General features: G+C 39.2%; 1 protein-coding gene across 2 annotated transcripts in view; it reads left to right on the top strand.

The window, feature by feature from the left end:
• The window catches only part of GAK (cyclin G associated kinase), a 64,107-nt gene that overhangs the window by 36,585 nt on the left and 7,461 nt on the right, over window positions 1-20,061 (top strand). For both annotated transcript variants that reach the window (XM_084305334.1, XM_084305335.1), the window contains exons 17-25: window positions 216-295; window positions 593-786; window positions 2,641-2,799; window positions 3,658-4,125; window positions 6,013-6,183; window positions 12,525-12,659; window positions 13,027-13,128; window positions 16,893-17,105; window positions 18,242-18,390. In XM_084305334.1, coding sequence (XP_084161460.1) covers window positions 216-295; window positions 593-786; window positions 2,641-2,799; window positions 3,658-4,125; window positions 6,013-6,183; window positions 12,525-12,659; window positions 13,027-13,128; window positions 16,893-17,105; window positions 18,242-18,390 — 1,671 coding nt within the window. The remainder of the gene's footprint in view (window positions 1-215; window positions 296-592; window positions 787-2,640; window positions 2,800-3,657; window positions 4,126-6,012; window positions 6,184-12,524; window positions 12,660-13,026; window positions 13,129-16,892; window positions 17,106-18,241; window positions 18,391-20,061) is intronic.

The raw sequence follows: 20,061 nt of genomic DNA on the forward strand, positions 1-20,061 counted from the left end.
TGGTCCAAGGGCTTTTTCTTTCTTTCTGTTAATGAATGCTATATCTGTCTACATTCTGTCACAGTCTGCATTTAAAACATTCTAGGTGAAGTATGCAAGGTGGAAAAATGAATGCTTCAATACTGAAAATACTTTGCTTTATATTAAAGGCAGAAGACGGCACACACTTCTTATGCATATTTATGCAGTTTCCCTGTGTTTCTTGTTTCCAACAGATGGCTTCTATGAAGATGTTTCAGATTCAGTTCCACACAGGTTTTGTGCCCCGAAATGCCACCACAGTGAAATTTGCTAAGTATGTTGACACCTTTTTGTAAGGAATATGAAGGAATTTTCTTTCAAAGTGTTTAACTTGCCAAACTAACAGCTGAGGAAAGGCTTTCTTCAATAATTTTTCAATAAATTGAATAAATGCAATAAATATTTTCCTTACCTAAGTACTACCTGTTGAAGATCTATGAAAAATGTAAACAAGTACAGCATACTTTAAGCCTTTTACATACTTTAGTGCCTTGAAGTCCTGGCATGAGCTACTATAATTTAATCCTGTTAGCACATAGTCTTAAGAATTTACTTGCATACACTTTTGCAGGTATGATCTGGATGCCTGCGACATTCAAGAGAAGTATCCTGATTTATTTCAAGTCAATCTGGAAGTGGAGGTGGAGCCCAGAGACAGACCTAGCTGTGAGCAGCCACCATGGGATAACATGAATATAAAGGGACTGAATCCCAAGATTCTTTTCTCTACCCGAGAGGAACAACAAGAGATTTTGTCAAAATTCGGTAATGAACCTCTTGAACTAGAGAACCTGATGAAGTTTCTAATAACCTAGCAGTTGAGGATGTATACTGATTAGTTTCTGATACTCCTTTTAGTGAAGAAAAAATTTAAAGGTTTTTTTTATAAATATAATTTCAAAAAATTTGTGTTGTATGAAGGAGTATAAATTATCCTCCAATTATATAAGGATTATAATTATCCTTATCTGACATCCACTGCTGTTACAATTGCTTGTTTTAAAGTTATGAATATGCTATTTGCAGGGACTTTAGCAAATGGAATGTTGACAGTCAGGATTTGTAGACAAAATGTCTTGAAAGAACTATCTTTGACTAAATTGGCATCATTATAATGTAATTATTTCAGCTTTTCTTGTAAATAGTCCTACCTAAAAATGTTATCAATGTTTTCATCGTATATATAACCAATTAATTTAGTAACTGATGTTCAATTTGTCAGTAGTTCCTCATGTCATCCATCAGATATTTAACTCTTTAAATATTGCATGTGTGCTTCATCTGTAAATGTCTGTATTAATTCCATTTAATGTTGTTCAGTATCTTCTTCTGGAATCAGTAATTACAGTTTTGACACTTTCATTAAGGCTTTCAAGCCTTGACCACGCTTCCCCTATAAAAAGCTTGTGATTTTGGTACACCATACATGAGATCTTACTCTCTACTTTTAATACTGTATGTTCTAATTCCATGTCTCTTGATAGATATTAGTTGCTGCTGTCCTATATTGCTGCAGAATATGTTCTGCTCATACCACGATTTAGGTCATTTTTTGTTTAACTTAAGACTTTTACTATCAATATAAACTATGGTTAAACACTGCTCTCAGCTCACTCAAGTTAAGATGTTTTGTTAATGAGAATGAGAATTACATTTGACCTTTCAATTTATAAAGTTGCATTTCAAGTCACTTTCTTTTTCTTATTCATAGAAGGGAAGAGTGTTTGCTTTCTTCTGTATTATGAACTTTCTTTATAAAGCTTGCCCTATTAAGATTGAATTTACAATATTGCATTAAGCATGGTGTTTCGTGTATGTTTTCTGAAACATACAGAAACTATTTTTTCAACATCTGTTACAACTGAGTTTGTGGGAGGAAGGGAGAAAGTGCTCTACCAGACTTGATGTTTGGATTTAGACAAATAACTTTCTCCCAAGCATTCATCCCATACTTTTCAAGCACTGGATGAACACTCATTGACATAGGAAATTCTTGGCTTGTCTTGAGGAAATCCTTTTTTTTTTTTTTTTTTTTTTTGGGGGGGGGGAGATGGTATTACTGTAGGTAATTCAGTCCAAATCAGTTTTTTAATACAAGAGTCATTTAAAGTCTGATCTCAGTCAAATAAGCATTATAAGGAGAAGTTGATAGCAACACAGTGCATTACTTAACATCTTTGAGATGCTTGTTAACAATTCCATATTACTCTCTAGCATTATACTCTTTTTTTCTATATCTGCACTTGCTCTTTTTTGATATCCTGTTCCTTATATAAGCTATTGCAGATGCTGTTCATAGCTCCTGCCTGTTTTAGGGGATAGGTGGTACAAGTGAGCTGTTGAGCACAAGTATTTTTAAAAAATGTAAATAGGATACTTGAGTGTTTTGCTGTGAGTCTGATACATTAATGATGCAGTTTAAAATAGGGTCTTACGAGCCTTTGCAGTTGAAGCAGGCTTAGTAATGACAGCTTCAAACCTGGGAGATTTTGCCTTTGTGGAATAATACTTCAGGACAGGTGTCTTACTATAGCAGTCAAGTACCAGCTGCTGTGACCAGGATTGAGACTTAGAAGCTTCTCTCTAAGGGTTCTGGCTTATAAATCTATCTTCTTTTAGGGAAACCAGAGCTGCCTAGACAGCCAGGTTCAACGGCACAATATGAAGCGGAAGCATCCCAACTGGAGCAGTCTTCAGAAAGCGCCCCAACTGAGACAGAATCCTCACATAGTAGTGGTACTGATGCAAATAATTTCTTTCATTCTCTGGATTGGAAAGGTATTTTTTCTCTGAAGTAACTATTTCTGTTTTCTTGTGTACTTTTCAATGAGCACTATAGTTGTTTCTTATACCCCCCTTATTCAGTGAAATTCACCGTGTTGCCAGGCCATGAGCAAAAGCTATTTAAAGGGTGAACTCTGCATGTTAACATGTTAGAAAGTGTTAATTCAACTTCATTTGGTTAAATACTAACGTTTGTTTTTTTTTTTATTGCTCATAACTTACAATGAAAAGTGTAGTTCAGCATTTAACAATTTTAAACTTAAACATCTTCAAGGGAGTAGTTATATTCTGACAACCCCGCTTAGGCCTGGCTGAGGAACAGAAGAAACATAGACCAGTCAGTGGGGTCCAGACCAACATGTACAGACTGAGAAAATGTAACTTTATAGTGCATGTGTAAGTCCTATTTCTGAGCTCCGCTCTGTTGGCAAACATAGCAGTAACTGATTATGCTGCCATTGAATGTTGTTGTAGAGTGGAGCAACAGTTACTGAATAATTTTCTAAGACATAAGTGGTATGATGTCCTGAGTTGAGATTGTCTAAGTCAGTGCCATTTTGAAAGCATGTGTAGTACCTTCTCTTTTAGAGTAGCAAGTATTGCAGAGTTGTTTGTCATTTTTATGAGCACGCATTATAGTTTTCTTGTTCTAATGCTTTGTAGCTGGAGAACTCCTCTGTTAATTGTCTAATTTGAACTAGTAGAATGTGAGATGCCCCTTTGCTGCCCTGTTCAAGGAGGTGGTACCCAACAGTTTGTTAGGGATTGCAGAAACCACATGAAATCAATAAGCCTGACATTTTTGGCAGAATTCTGTTAATCTTTTGCTGTTATCTCTTGTTTCTTTTTAAGAAGGAAAATGTCCAGAAAGTGGACCAGACGATAATTCATCCAAAAATGATAATGTTCAACTATCTGATGAGAGAGAAGAGAGTGATCCTTCAGATGAGGAATTCCCCACATTTCTAAGTGAAGAAAAGGTGGTAATTGTTGATGAGAGAGATTCTGGTACTCAGGAGGGAGAGTTGCCTTTTGAAGCCAATTTTGAAGCTCCATCTGCCTCATCACAAAAACCTCTCACTGAAGAGAGTGTAGATTTACTGGGATTGAACTCTGATATTTCACAAGAACAGCAACAACCTATCTCAGAACCAAGCTCTTCAACAAGTAATGCAGATTTGTTGAACGATCTGTTTGTGGGTAGCGCATCACAGGTCACAGAAGAGTCCACTGGAGATCTTCTTGGACAAGGAACATTTTTCTTTTACAGCAAGCAGTCTCAGTGTTCAGATGCTTCTCAGGAGATGACTTCAGCATCAGGTATGTAAAGTTAATCTCAGTACTCTTCAGCTGGCACCAGGTAAAAACTGTTGCCTTTGTTGTGGTTGGAACATAGCTAACATGTTTGATATGTACACTGAAGACATGTTGGTCTATGGCAAGAATCTGAATAGAAAGGTATTTTTAATGCATGAAACAGACAAATTGATGCACACTACCCGTGCCTTTTATGTTATCAATATCCTATTAGCTCTAAACCATGTAAACAGAAAAGTGTCAGGTTTTGAGTTGAAAGCAAATTCACCATTTTTAAAGAATCCATAACTTTCCAATGCAGGTGTTATGGATCTAGAAAAGGATCTAGATCATGTATGTAAATAGTTGCTCTTGCTCAGGCTGAGAATTGTAGTAAGTGCGTACATTCACTTCATGTAGAGCAATTACACTAGATGTAGTGTATAGCTGTGCTGTGTATGTCAAAAGGCCGTGGTTATTTTTTGAGTGCTAATCAGATAAGACTGATAGGCAACTGGAAATCCTGTAGATTACTGTTGAAAACAGTGTGATAATGCTGCTGCTAAAAGCTGTTGCTGCTTTTACTGATGATGATGGCAAGTTTTATGTCTGGAAGGAGCATGTTAACTCTATCTGGTTTGCATTTAAAACAATGTTTTAATGTAGAGATCTTTCCAGTGCATTGTTATCACTTCAACATGTGACTAAATTTTGATAATAGTAATGCTTTGTCTGAATGTGCAGTAAGAGTTTTAGGAATATTAGTCAATCAGGGTAACTATTACAAGCTTTAGTTTATTTGTGCAAAGGTAAAATGTGTTTTTAGGGCTTTTAGGTGACTTCAAAAATTTCTTCTGAAGTAATTCACTCTTGAACTGTGTTACTATGGTCAATAACAAATCACTTAATTTACCAGTTTAAACATAGGCAGAAGTCTACGAAAGAAGCTTTTTTATATCATCTTCAAAAATGTGAGCAGTGGTAATTTATATATATCATTCTACGTTTGAATAGTATTACAGAAGTGAGCAGATGAAGCCACTTGAGTTTCCCCCTGCACATCAAACTTGTAGCTGAGGTTTTGTGCATGTGCTGTGCTGCAATAAGATAGTTTGTACATGTGAACTCAACATTTGCTTTTTGAACTGTTGTTGAGACATGAGAAATGTGATCGGCACCTCAGGATGCATTAGGGCACCATGGGAAGATTATTTCTTTTCAGCTTCTGAGTGAATCTGGCAGGAGTCCCTGGGCTCCAAAGGATTTTGACCCTAGAGGGCAGCAGTAACAGGAAGATCTCAAGCCATGATTCACGCAACTGTCACGTGTTATCCCATGCTGTATATAAATACTCTTCCAATTAGTTTTTGCCTCACTGTGATCACTAAGGACCTGTTGAAAGTCTTGCTTCCTTTTGGCTTTTATTCTTGAGTTGACGCACTTTCTACCCTGGAGTCAACAATGCCTTCAAGTCAAAGCAGTAGTATGAATGCTTTTCTTGATTTTTTCAGTAGTTTAATAGTCTAGTTTGTTTAAATTCTTTAGAGGCCTGGCATTATAGATCACTTTTTAACAAATATGATTTTTTTGGTTTATATGCAACTGATCACTCAAAATTAAGGTATGTCTTGCATGGAGGAAAGTAACAATATGATTGAATATATGCAGCTTTGCTAAGGATTTGTGTTTGAGGACATAGCTGTTTTAAGTGTATGGCTGAGAAACTTTCTATACCAACATGAAAGTACCAGTGTCTAGAGGCAAAGACAGAATGGTGACTGTTTGCTACAAAAATTCAGAGCTGCTTAATTTGCCAACATAAACTCTGCTTTTGTCCTTGTCCCTGGAGTAGTAAAGTTTTGTACTTTTTTCTAAAACTTGTCATAATTTTATTTTCTGCTTCTTTTTTAGCTGATCCTTTTGGCCTGTTCACAACGTCATTAAGTTTTGAGAATCGTTCCCTACCTAGTGCAGACCTCTTCAGAGCCATGCTTAATTCAAATTCAACATCTACTCCTAATACGTTTCTTTCTACATGTAATGCATTTCCGAATTCTTCCAGTTCAGATTTCTTGACTTTCGGTAAGTGCACTTCTGGTGTTGTTTCTCAACAGTTTCTGCTGCTTTGTGTATTTTTTCTTTTGCCTTAGCCGGGGTGGATTAGTGTCTTAATAGGTCCACTTGTTGTGACTGTTTTAATTAACTCCCTGTTCTGGGGACACAGATACGCATGTACCAAGTTGCAAGGATTTCCTATATAATGTGATTCTAATATTTATTTCCAGCATTGCTAACCTTTCAAGAGCTGAATTTTCCTCCAAGAGCTCTTAAAAATGATGGTACACAAACACTTGCAAACATTCTGACTAGATGACAACACTATTTTGAGTGTATTCACTTATTAGTTTTTCTGAAAACCTGTGAAAAGGAGTAAGTGGTTCAAGGAAATTAAAGTACAGCAAGATCTTAAAATGCAATCAGAGGCTAGCTTGGACCTTCTTGACCTGATAATATACTTACGGAATACATTATGTAATACTCTAATCCTATTTGCTTCATTTGATTTCTGAGTGTTCTTGGTGAACCTATTCCTCGTGTGTTTATTCTAAAATCTATTTACCATTAAACAAAGTTTTGTAATATGTTGGGTCTTCCCTTGTCTCCATCTTCAGCATGTTACATCTTAAGTGTTACTAAATGGATCTTCTAAGCATGCTCATTCTTTAAAGAAACACACTTTTACAAAACCAAAGTGGCAGAGCCAAATGTGTTGCTTTTTAAATTTGATTTTCAGAGAAAAGGGGCGTATACATGGTCTTGCTGTTTGTGGTGTTAGCCAATAGTTAAATTCACAAAAGTCGAATTTGTAGAGCTAACTTTTTATCCATCACTATTAAAAGCAAGAGCGTGGGAACATCATGCAAACCAAAAGATTACAGACCTGGACAGGTATTCTTGGAAGGATGGCAGCATTTGCGAAGGGGGTGTACATGGTTAGAATTTGATATTGAAACTCAGTATTTCAAATAACAGAAAACTTGACCCCTGTATGTCTACCAATGGCTGTACTTTGAAAACATCTTACTGTCCGTTCTCAGAGGGCAGTGACTTCTAAAATTTCTTCACTGTCTAGGATTTATTTCCCTTCATTTACAAGAAAGTGCCCTGAGACTGTGAGTCAACCTTGGCTGATTACCAGATACCCAGAATGGTGCTTTTGCTCCCTCTTCTCAGGGGGACAGTAGGAGAAAAGATGAAAAATCTCATGGGTTGAAGTATAAAGACAAAGGTCATGTAGCAATTACTGTCATAGGCAAAACAGTAACTTGGGAATGATTAATTTAATGTATTGTTAATTAAAAAAAAAAAAAGTAGGATAGTGAGAAACTATTGAAAGAAACGTTCCCACCACCCCACTTCCCTTGATGTCATTCCTTCATTCCCAACTCTTGAGCATCCTTCTCCCCACTCTGGCACATGGGGATGGGGAATAGGGACTGTGGTCTGTTCCCTCCATAGCTCCTTCTTCCTCAGGCTGTTCACCCACATGGGGTCCTTCCTATGGGATACAGGCCTTCATGAACTGCTCCAACATAGGTCCTTCTCTTGCACTGCAGTTCTTTACAAGTTTCTCAATTTGTGCCCACTGCCTCCTGTCCTTCCAGTGGACAGTGCTGAGAAGAGCCTGGGTCTGTCATCATTATTTCATCCCTTAAGTATATACACTTACACACTTCAAGAAGATCCTTCATCCCTAATCCTTTTCTCCTAGTTAAGCAATGCCAGCACACTCATCCTTTTCCTCATGTGACAGATGCTCCAATCCCTACATGACAGAACCCTTTTTTGTACAATATTGAAGTTGAAAAAAAATACACAAATGAAAATTTCAGCTCTTTAAATGTTTACTTGCAACCTCAAGGAGACCATCAGTATGTTCAGCTATCTGTAACATTTAAGCAAGTGTGGAAGAAAAAGGTATTTTCATATAGAATCATAGAATCATAGAATCATAGAATATCCTGAGTTGGAAGGGACCCCCAAGGATCATCAAGTCCAACTCTTGACACCGCACAGGTCTACCCAAAAGTTCAGACCATGTGACTAAGTGCACAGTCCAATCTCTTCTTAAATTCAGCCAGGCTCGGTGCAGTGACCACTTCCCTGGGGAGCCTGTTCCAGTGTGCAACCACCCTCTCTGTGAAGAACCCCCTCCTGACGTCCAGCCTAAATTTCCCCTGCCTCAGCTTAACCCCGTTCCCGCGGGTCCTGTCACTAGTGTTAATGGAGAAAAGGTCTCCTGCCTCTCGACACCCCCTTACGAGGAAGTTGTAGACTGTGATGAGGTCTCCCCTCAGCCTCCTCTTCTCCAGGCTGAACAGGCCCAGTGACCTCAGCCGTTCCTCGTACGTCTTCCCCTCCAGGCCTTTCACCATCTTCGTAGCCCTCCTCTGGACACTTTCCAACAGTTTCATGTCCTTTTTATACTGTGGTGCCCAGAACTGCACACAGTACTCGAGGTGAGGCCGCATCAGCGCAGAGTAGAGCGGGACAATCACCTCCCTTGACCTACTAGCGATGCCATGCTTGATGCACCCCAGGACACGGTTGGCCCTCCTGGCTGCCAGGGCACACTGCTGGCTCATATTCAACTTGCTGTCTACCACGACCCCCAGATCCTTCTCTTCCAGGCTGCTCTCCAGCGTCTCATCGCCCAGTCTGTACATGCAGCCAGGGTTTCCCCGTCCCAGGTGCAGGACCCGGCACTTGCTCTTATTGAACTTCATGCGGTTGGTGATCGCCCAGCTCTCCAACCTGTCCAGATCCCTCTGTAAGGCCTTTACGCCCTCATTTGAGTCCACAACTCCTCCAAGTTTGGTGTCATCAGCAAACTTGCTCAAAATACCCTCTATTCCTACATCCAGATCATTTATAAAAATATTGAAAAGTACCGGCCCTAAAATGGAGCCTTGAGGGACCCCACTGGTGACCGCCCGCCAGCCTGACACAGCCCCATTTACCATAACCCTTTGGGCCCTGCCCGTTAGCCAATTGCTCACCCATCGTATGATGTTTTTATTTAGCTGTATGGTGGACATTTTGTCCAGTAGGATCCTATGGGAAACCGTGTCAAAAGCCTTGCTGAAGTCCAAAAAAATCACATCAGCTGGTTTCCCTTGGTCCACCATACGGGTGATCTTATCATAAAAGGAAATCAGGTTAGTTAGGCAGGACCTACCCTTCACAAACCCATGCTGGCTGGGACCAATGACTGCTTTGTCCCCCAGGTGCGCCTCAATAAGTTCGAGAACCAACTTCTCCATGATTTTACCAGGCACTGACATGAGACTGACAGGCCTGTAATTGCTAGGGTCTTCTTTCTGACCCTTCTTGAAAATCGGCACAACATTTGCCAGCTTCCAGTCTACCGGGACCTCTCCAAATTCCCAGGATCGTTGAAAAATAATTGAAAGAGGTTCCGCGATGACGTCCGCCAGCTCTTTCAGCACTTGGGGATGAATCCCATCCGGACCCATGGACTTGTAGGGATCCAGGTGGAGTAGCAAATCCCGCACACGTTCAGGGTCAGTTGGGAGTTTGTCATCCCCACTGTCCCGGCCCTCCAGCTCAGGGCACCCTGGGTCCCGAAGCCCATCATCGGCATTGAAGACAGAGGCAAAGAAGGCGTTAAGCGTCTCTGCTTTGCCTATGTCATCGTCTGTGAGGAGACCTTCCCTATCAAGGAGCGGCCCTATGTATTCTTTAGTTCTCCTTTTTCCATTTACATATCTAAAAAAAAACTTTTTATTTTCTCTCACAGACACAGCCAGCTTCAACTCTAGCTGTGCTTTGGCCACACGAACTTTCTCCCTACAAACACGAACAGCATCCCTGTATTCTTTCCATGACACCTGGCCCTCCTTCCAGTAGCGAAACACTCTCTGTTTCCGCCTAATTTCCATTAGAACGTTCCTGGTCAGCCACGCCGGCCTCCTTCCCCGCCTGCCTGACTTGCGATATTTTGGAATTGCCTGATCTTGTGCTTCTAGGAGGCATCGCTTAAAGAGTGACCAGCACTGGTGGACATCGAGGCCTTCAAGAGCAGTTTCCCAGGGGACCTTGCTGACTAGTTCCCTGAGCAGCCTGAAGTCCGCTTTCCCCATATCTAGGGATGAGGTTTTGGTGGCACTTTTCCTTCTGTCACCATAAATATTGAACTCAACCACTTCATGGTCGCTATGGCCGAGGCGGCCACCAATCACCACATATCTGACTTCTGTGCATAGTGTTTGTGCTTTGTCTTTTGACTATGGTGACAATGTACCCTGGTAAATGCAGTAGCTTGTCTACTATTTTGATGTATTTTCTAGAGGTTTCTGTCAATATATGCTAAATATACTTCAAATGTACCCATTTTCTCTTCAGACTACAGTTATGCATTTCCCAATATTTATCAGTTTCTGAAACTGTTGCTATGCAAGATATAAAAACTGTGGAAGTGGAGAAACTGGGTTAACACTTCATGTTTCTTTAAGTTTACCTTTTAAATGACAGCTCTTCTGTGTGTTTAGCTGAAATAAATTACGTATTTGAGGCTTTAGCATTCCATCCAGTCACAAGTATCAATTTTAACAAGAAGATGAGGAATATTAGTAGTTCTAATGCTTTTAATATGAAGGAGTGCATATGACTGGGAAGACATGCTAACTAGCAATTGGAGGATTGCAGGGGAGAGCATGCTCAAAAATGACAGATTTGGAAAAATTGTGTGGAGAGCGCAGAAGAAAGTGCAAACATCAGGTCATTAAAGTGAGGAACAATTTAAAACTCATTAAAAATAAATTGGTAATGTCAGTGCTCATTTAAAACAAGCTGCAGTGACAAGATACGGTGAATCTATTTTTGGAGAAGTAGCGAGTGTCAAATCAAATTCTGAAGCAATGGATAGGCTTTCCTTTGGTAGTAAACAATTACTAACCTCTATAGACATAAGGAGGAATGCTCTTCAGTGAACACTAATTCAAGAACTAAAATTTTAGACTTATTTCTCAAGGGTGCTTGAAATTTACTGGAGTTTTAAAATATAAACTTAATTTATAGAAAATATACTTTTTAAACAATGTGTGGTCTGTTAAGGCATTCTGGCCCATAATATAAAAATATATATACAGTTCTACTAAATATATAAATATATAAATAATATAAATATATTTATATATTTATATAAATAATATAAAATATATACAGTTCTACTAAAACTGTTTTGGGAGGAAATCTAATTTTCTGTGAAAACTTTCAGTTGCTTGAGAGAGAAGCTAGGACATGGGATTAGCATTTACTTAAGAACAGATCACCTGCTCTTAAGTCTTAAGTGGCCACACTTACAAAATTTTCTGCAGATGAAAGAGTGTGTATTCTTCCTCACTAAATAAATGTTTAGTGAGCGTTTCTGCGAACAGAATTGGTTTGTTTAGGTGTGGAAGCAGGTCATCTTTGATGGAAGTCTGGGCAGGAATGTATTTCCCCATGTGAGGATGTACTGATCTGATCAAAAAATAGCAGGAGGCATGAAATGTGATCAAAAGAAAATTGAGTGACCAGTGTAGTCGTCTTCTGAGGAGGAGCTGTTTTCTGTGGTGATTGTGCTCTCAGTTGGTCTCGAAATGAGCTTGGAAAACTTGCATCATAATAAACCAGCCTTTTGGTTCACAAGAAATTTCGTTGTTCTTTGTGATTAAAGGATTTCTTCTACAGATGAGAAGTTACATAAAGAAAGCTTAATGTGTAGTTATTTCTTTCATTGTGGTTTTATCACAGGAAAATTTAATTCAATAAGTGGTTGTAAACTGTCTCATCTCCATGTGGAAAACATATAACTGCAGAGATCATAAGCCAATTTTTTTTCTAACTTAAATATTAATACTAATTATTAATTTCAGGCCCAATTAACATTTTGGGAATGGCATATAGTATGTAAAATTTCTGAACTGATGAATAGGCACTTAGGTACTTCTGTAACCAGTAGCATTGCTATATAGCAGATAGTTGGGGTTCTGAGCACCGAGAGGCAAATACACTACTGCTTTCTGGTTACCTGCTGCATCAGCAGGAACAGGAGCATGCTCTGAAGCCATCCATTAGATATTTCTTCAGCCTATGAGACCTAAGCTGTTAAAGTCATAGCGTTACCTTTGGACTAAATTCTCTGAAATATGTGGGATGTTTGAAATACAAATGAAAGAATTTGGTGTGAAAACCCTTCTGATTCCCATTTAAGAGCACGTTACTACTATGGAGATACCTAAGCAACCCATGTAGTAGGCCAGCTGACAATGTGGTAAAGCTGTAGCAGTACTGGCAAAAGACTTGTTATTGTGGTAGTTTTCTTAACAGAATAATCATGGATTTTTTTTCTTTTGTAGGGAAATTGGAATTAGAGACAAGTAAAATGTCATCTTCTACAAGCTACCCAGATCTTTTAGGTGGATGGGATTTTGGGGTAGATTGTTCCAGACCTGTCTATGCACCATCAGCACAAACGAAGTCTGCTGTTGAAGGTATGATGAAAAAAGTCTCCCATTAGAGGAGATAAGGAATACTCCGGACCTGGTCGGTTCAGTCACCTGAAACTGCTGAACATGTCTGCCTGCCTTTTGCTTTGTTGCTTAAAGGACTCTATGCTCTTGTGCTTAAAGGGCCTCTTTAAGGCACTTGAGTAGTTTTTCAGAATAAGTTCAATGTATAGGAACTAAATAGTGTCAGTTGCCTATAGTAATGGTGATTCTTGTTCTGGTAAAAGATGTCATCTAGCAGAATACTAGGGAGGCTTACCTGGAAATTACATTTCTATTAATTTTCTCAGTTTCTAAATAAGCCAAGTACATGATGTGTTTTCATATTAAACAAGTCCAGTTCTTACCACAGGAAGTCAGCCCAGTGCGTCTTCAGGTCCAGCCTTAAACCAGGCTAAGTCTCAGAATGTGGACCCTTTTGCTGATCTTGCCAATCTTGGATCTGGTCTTCCAGGTAAGGCCTTGTCTGAACTTAATGCTTCTCTGGTTTCTGATTTGCTTATTGTTTCAATAAGTGTGAATGATAGCTTATGTAAAGTTTTCTTTTAAATGGTAACAGCCAGCTTCAGGCAGTTGCTGTGAGCAGATGTGTAACAAGAAACAATCGTACCTTTATAGAGATTGTGTGAAATATGCACAATTATGTTTAAGAAGGTAACTTCAGCTGTGATTTAGAAATGTTTTACACGCTTAATTCTTGAGACTTCTAGTTGAGAAGTTAAGAGAAAGTATTTGTCTCTGCTCCAGTAACTGGTCATAGGGTTTCTAATATATTTTTGCTTGATACGGTAGTGTGAAAGATATAAAATAGGAAGCCAAATTAAATTCTTGATTAGGCCCAAAATAAAGGATAAAAAAGAACTGTCAGTTCAGTACTTTTCTTAGAAATAAGTAGGTTTGTATAGTTCTGCTACTCAAGTTTGTCACGTCTGGGTCTGATTTGTGCTTGCTGTAAATACTCCTACACCAATTCCATCAGTATTATAAAGATTTGCCAACTTGCAGTTGTGTGAACAAGATGGCTATGTAAGATGGGACACATCCCAGAGTAACAGTTGTCCCAAGATGTTACATTCACCCAAACTCAGGTGTTTTCACAAACAGCAGAAAAAATAAGAGCAGGGAAAAGAGCTTTCTTTTCAGTACCACGCTGCCACAGCTTATGGCCAATTGGCTGCTGTTAAATGTGACTAGCTGCCAAGAGTCTAAGAAGAGCAATTTGGAACTGCCTATAGCTACTGAGTTGCAGAAAAATATGCTTTTACCTTAGCTTGAAGCTGACAGAAGCTTCTGTTGCCTTGGCAGTTAGTGTTATATATTGAATTTAATAACCTCTTGGTGAAATTACCTTATTTAAATGCAAGGTAATATACAATGCTGGCTTCTCTGCTGCCTTGCAAAATACTAGTATTGAAGTGGTGCCAATAAAGCTGCTGTGCAGGAAACAATTTACAGAATTATTCTAGTTCAATAGTTCAGGTAAATATGGACTTTTTAACACTATAGGCAGGGTGAGTAAACTCATTTCATGTTAGACTTGGAGACGCAGGTATGATTGTACACTGAATGAGTAGAGGGAATTGTAGTGATTTTAGGATTCAGATCAACTCCTTTTAGGGCGATGAATCTGGTGAAGGGTCTAGACAACAAGTCTGGGGAGCAGTTGAGGGAATTGGGACTGTTTGGCCTTGAGAAAGAATGCTTGGGGAAGACCTCATCATTCTTTGACTACCTCAAAGAAGGTTGTAGTTGGGGGAAGGGGGAGGCCACTCTCTTCTCCCAAGCAGCAAGTGACAGGATAAGACAAAATGGCCTCAAGTTGTGCCAGAGGTTTGCACTGGATATTAAGAAAAAATTTCTTCACTCAAAGGGTTGTGAAGCATTCGAACAACCTGCCCAGGAAGGCAGTTGAATCACCATCCCTGGAGGTATTTAAGAGATGTGTAGATGTGGTGCTTAGGGACACGGTTTAGTGGTAGACCTGACAGTGCTAGGTGGACTATATGATCTTAAAGGTGCTTTCCAACTTAACTGGAAGTCTAATCATAAAATCATTTAATTTTCATTAGAAAAAAAAAAGGACTGCATAAGGAGGTGGCCAGGTGTAACTGGGCTAGTTAGCCTCAGGCTTGAAATAAATCTTCAGGGAAGTGTAAGAACTGCAGTTTAGACTTAGTACTGTCTTTCTGTAGGAGTTTTTGGGCTTAACACTTCTGGAATAATGACTTGTATGTTATGAGAGTGAACACTCCTTAATTGGGAATATTATATCACAGTAAGGAAACAATAGCTAAAGCTAGTAATAGCATGAAGATAATAGTAAGATACCAACAGTGAGCTGCGATAGTTGGTTTGGTCACACTTTCTCGTTTCTAGTAATAATCTTCTACAAGAGAGTAGGAATGTGCTGTTGAAAAGTTGGTGCTGATAGTGAGGCATTGGCTTGCCCTATAAGGAAAAATTGGTAGGCCATAACTGAAGCAATATAGAATTATGTGAAAGAGAGTAGTACAATAAGATTATTTCTTACTCTACAAGGTAATTAATGTACCTAGGTAGCAGGGATTTTTCTGTAAATTTCACAAGTTAAAGATTGGGACTACTCAAAGCAGTTCTGTAATGGAGCACTTCTTGCAGAGGGAGTTCCCTCAGGTGATGTGTTGCAATACTAGGTTTTACCAGGTGAGGTATTGAGAGGTATAGCAAGCTATCTTGCACATGGCCTTAGGGATCCATTCTTTGTGTAAGCTGTTAGTATGCACAGCAGCTACTAAAATGTTACCAGAAGAACAGAAATGTAGGGAACTAGTTTTGAAAGAGAAAACTGAGTTTATATTGCTGAGCCTAGCCAGACAAGCTTTTTTTTTTTTTTTCTCCTGAGTTTTTAGGACAAATAAAGGAATAGAAAGATAGAAACAAGATCAGGTAAGTCTAAACTGGCCTGAAATGTTTGAACTGAAAGTTAATTTCTAATGATCAGCAGCTGGGTAAGAAAATAAGTGGAGTTATAAATATTAATTCACCTTTCTTCAACTAATGAGACAGAATTATAAGTTTGTCATTCAAAACCAAGTAATAAAAGAAGTCTTTCCATATTTGAAGTGTCAGTATTTCATTCATATTAAACTTCAAAGTTCCTGTCTGACTTCAGTTGTGTAACCATCCATATAGTGACACTAGTGTTGAATTTTTGTCATTTTTAGGGAATTGTTCCAAGATGAAGAGGTCTTATTCTGCTTTAGGTTGCCATAAGTGTGGTGTGAATCGTTTCCCTTACAAAAAATCTAGATGCATCTAAATTCAGCCATCATGCTATTTTTTCTTCTTATTGATATATGCCAAGACATCTTATGCTCTAACTTCTCAGGGGAACTGAGTTCTAGAAATGTCTCCAAGGTCAGACAAGGGCAGTCTAATGGTGGGTTGGCTTAGAATAAAATTCAAGTTTATTCTCATTAGTGAGACAAAAAGCTGAATAATGAATTTAAAAGGTTGGAGCTTTATTGTGCTTAATTTGTTTGTAGTGAGTATTGTAGAATGGAAAAAAAGTCCTGGATGTTCTTCCCAAGGATTGTAGCTGGTGAGGCTGCTAAGCAGCTGTATCTATACCAGCTAAGTGAAGGGAAATGGGATCTAAATAATCAAGACAATGTTGTACTGTTAAAACAAGCCTATGGATTGTGCTATGAAGTTTTCAGGAGATATTGTAATGACCAGTATTTTTTTCCTGTGCTGCATAACATATGCTGATTACTATAGCGTTATCTTCTGAGTTTTCTTAAATAATAGTCCATGAAATCACTAAAGAGGAAACTTAGAAAGCATTCATTTGAAAGTATTCTCAATATATCACATTTTCTTGATCATAATTAGCTTTTAATGTCCTCTGATACCCATTAATAGATGTTGAAATGTAGTAAATTGGTAGGCATAACTGCTGTCACTGAACTATTTTTTGGCAAATACATTTGCCTGTCTGATCAGATGAGTGAATGCTTCTGCTAAAAATTGACAGCTGAGAACTTGAGGTAAGGCTGGAAGAATTTTTGTCATGGCCGTGGCTACTGCTATGCAAGTTGCTAACGAGACCAGCGTTTTTTTATGCTTTCTCTTGTATAGTGATATCACTGTAAACTGTGTAGTTAAATGTTAAGGTCAAAGTTTCTTACTTGCAAGTGAGATACTGAGCTGAACAACTAATATGTTATTTATTGTTAGGCTCCTCCACGAGTGGATTCTCTGGTAGCGGGTTTGGTCAGAAGGCTGCTCCATCTCAGAAGTCAGGAAATCAGTGGCAGAAATCTACAAAACCACAAAGTACTTCGTGGCACTCCCAGACTAAACCCAGCACTACAGCTAAACCCAATTATAGCGGGAACTTTGGTGTTATTGGCGGACGAGAAGAAAGAGGAGTCAGAACCCCCAGCTTTGGTAAGTTTTCTGAGGGCATTACTTATAATGGCCTGTGTGAAGTTAGGTGTGCTGTTAGCCTCAAACTCTTTTACCTTTGTCTTTTTATTTGTTTACATTTAGGTCATATCTAGTATAAAGTAGAAGAGAGTTTGGCAAATCTAGTGTCCTGCTGTTGTAACGCTACACTAGAATATCACAGACAACCTGACCATGGCCCATTTGCATGTTTGGGTATAAAGTCACAGGGCTATAGTCTCTCATCCAAATGGGTACTGGCTTTCTATCATTGAATTCAAAAGGTAAATTTGCATGAATGCAGGGAAGAGAGGTAGGTTAATAACATTACTCAACAGGCAAAAGGATGCAGCCCTTTCCCTAGCTAAAGAGTAGCAGCTAGTCTTAAGGAAAACTGATGAACTTAAAAGTACTGCAAATCACTGTTTCAAAGAGCAGAGCTGGGGTAAGGAGCAGACAGATTCATTCTTGGAAACAGTCCCTTATGATGGATGTGTCATCTGTTTGTGTTAGCCTTTTGGAAGAGGGGAAGGGGAAGGAAAATCCTGATTTATAGGTATCAGGATAATGCCTCCCTTTCAATGGTAGTGAACAAGGACTTCATTTAATCTGAAATGGCGTGGATTGGACTAGATGACATCCAGTGGTCTCATCCAACTTCAGTTGTTCTGCAGTTCTCCAAAATTCGTGGGTTTCATAACAGTTCTGTAACTGTTCTTGTTGATATTTTTTTCCTTTGTTATTCTGCATAAATTTCAACATACTTAAATGTACAGAACATTTCTGACTAGACCATTAAATATTCAGTCATCTGAAAAGTTGTTGTACAGCAGTTAGAATTACTCTATAGTGGAAAAATGAAACAATTTCCAAAATCATGAATAGCTAGATGTGTACTTCCTCATATCTACTCCTCTTTAGAAAAAAAAGAGGACATTTAGTCATGAGTATGTGTGAGGTTCTATTCTTCTAGACTGAAAACTTGCCAATGACCCATTTCGTTTGTCCTTTTGTTAGTCTTGTGGAGTCTATCTAGCTGCTGAAGAGTAAAGTCATGCAGGTGTAGCTAAGTGCATGCAGTACATTTCTCCAGTTAATGTGTTCTCCCATATAACTTTAATGTTTGTTTCCTTTCATAGGTCAGAAGCCAAAAGTTTCAGCAAATGACTTTGAGGATCTCTTATCTAATCAAGGGTTTTCGGCTAAATCTGATAAAAAGGGACCAAAAACTATTGCTGAGATGAGAAAGCAAGAAATGTCTAAAGATATGGACCCCTTGAAACTGAAGGTTGGTTTGACAGATTTTGATTCAAATGCAAATCTGAGCGTATGCTCTGAACTACCAATAACAAAGCAAAATCGTACAATAAAAAACTGATAAAGCAGATAAATGAAGTTTTATTTGTATTTAAATTAAAATGACTATCATAATACCATGAAGTTAATTAGCACGAACAAGAGTTAGCTAGTGATGAAGCAGCAGGGACAAGAACACAAAGTGTGTGGAAGGAATGCAAGTTCCTATTTCTATTAGCTGAGCACGGAAAATTTAAGAACGTACCTTGCTAAAATAGACTTTCTGAAGCCAAAATTGTTCTTAATTTGTAGAGTTCCAAAATGTCTCCTTAGTAAAAGGATAGGAATAGAAGGTATTTTGAGCAAGTTTGCTGATGACACCAAACTTGGAGGAGTTGTGGACTCAAATGAGGGTGTAAAGGCCTTGCAGAGGGATCTGGATGGGTTGGAGAGCTGGGCGATCACCAACCGCATGAAGTTCAATAAGAGCAAGTGCCGGGTCCCGCACCTGGGACGGGGAAACCCTGGCTGCACGTACAGACTGGGCAATGAGACGCTGGAGAGCAGCCTAGAAGAGAGGGATCTGGGGGTCATGGTAGACAGCAAGTTGAATATGAGCCAGCAGTGTGCCCTGGCAGCCAGGAGGGCCAACCGTGTCCTGGGGTGCATCAAGCACGGCATCGCTAGTAGGTCAAGGGAGGTGATTGTCCCGCTCTACTCTGCGCTGGTGCGGCCTCACCTCGAGTACTGTGTGCAGTTCTGGGCACCACAGTATAAAAAGGACATGAAACTGTTGGAGAGTGTCCAGAGGAGGGCTACGAAGATGGTGAAAGGCCTGGAGGGGAAGACGTACGAGGAACGGCTGAGGTCACTGGGCCTGTTCAGCCTGGAGAAGAGGAGGCTGAGGGGAGACCTCATCACAGTCTACAACTTCCTCGTAAGGGGGTGTCGAGAGGCAGGAGACCTTTTCTCCATTAACACCAGTGACAGGACCCGCGGGAACAGGATTAAGCTGAGGCAGGGGAAATTTAGGCTTGACATCAGGAGGGGGTTCTTCACAGAGAGGGTGGTTGCACACTGGAACAGGCTCCCCAGGGAAGTGGTCACTGCACCGAGCCTGTCTGAATTTAAGAAGAGATTGGACTGTGCACTTAGTCACATGGTCTGAACTTTTGGGTAGACCTGTGTGGTGTCAAGAGTTGGACTTGATCCTTAAGGGTCCCTTCCAACTCAGGATATTCTATGATTCTATGATTCTAAAGATGTATTAAGCTGATAGTGCAACTATCCTTAAAGAACAGTCAAGTGAGAATAGATAGGGTGACCACTTGCATTTACATGTTAGCTGGTTCTGTTGCTGTCCTAAGAAATTATGAAAAGAAGTAGTTCTAGAGACGGGCTGTATAACTAGGAGTCTTATCTGATCAGCTGTTCAGATTTTCTTGGTGTATTGATGATAACAAAATATTACTACATTTATATATTTGAATATTACTGTTACAAAGTCAATGAAATGGACAGCTATTCTAAGTAAGTTTCATGGAGATATCTGAAAGAATGCTTTGTTTTTTTTTGCAAATTGCTTAAGCAAACTATTAGCATACGAGATCTGAAACTTCTGTATATAACTCAGGTGAGAATCTTAGTGAAGAAATTAATGTTG

The sequence above is a fragment of the Netta rufina genome (genome assembly GCF_964035555.1).
Source record: "Netta rufina genome assembly, chromosome: Z".
Classification (NCBI taxonomy): domain Eukaryota; kingdom Metazoa; phylum Chordata; class Aves; order Anseriformes; family Anatidae; genus Netta; species Netta rufina.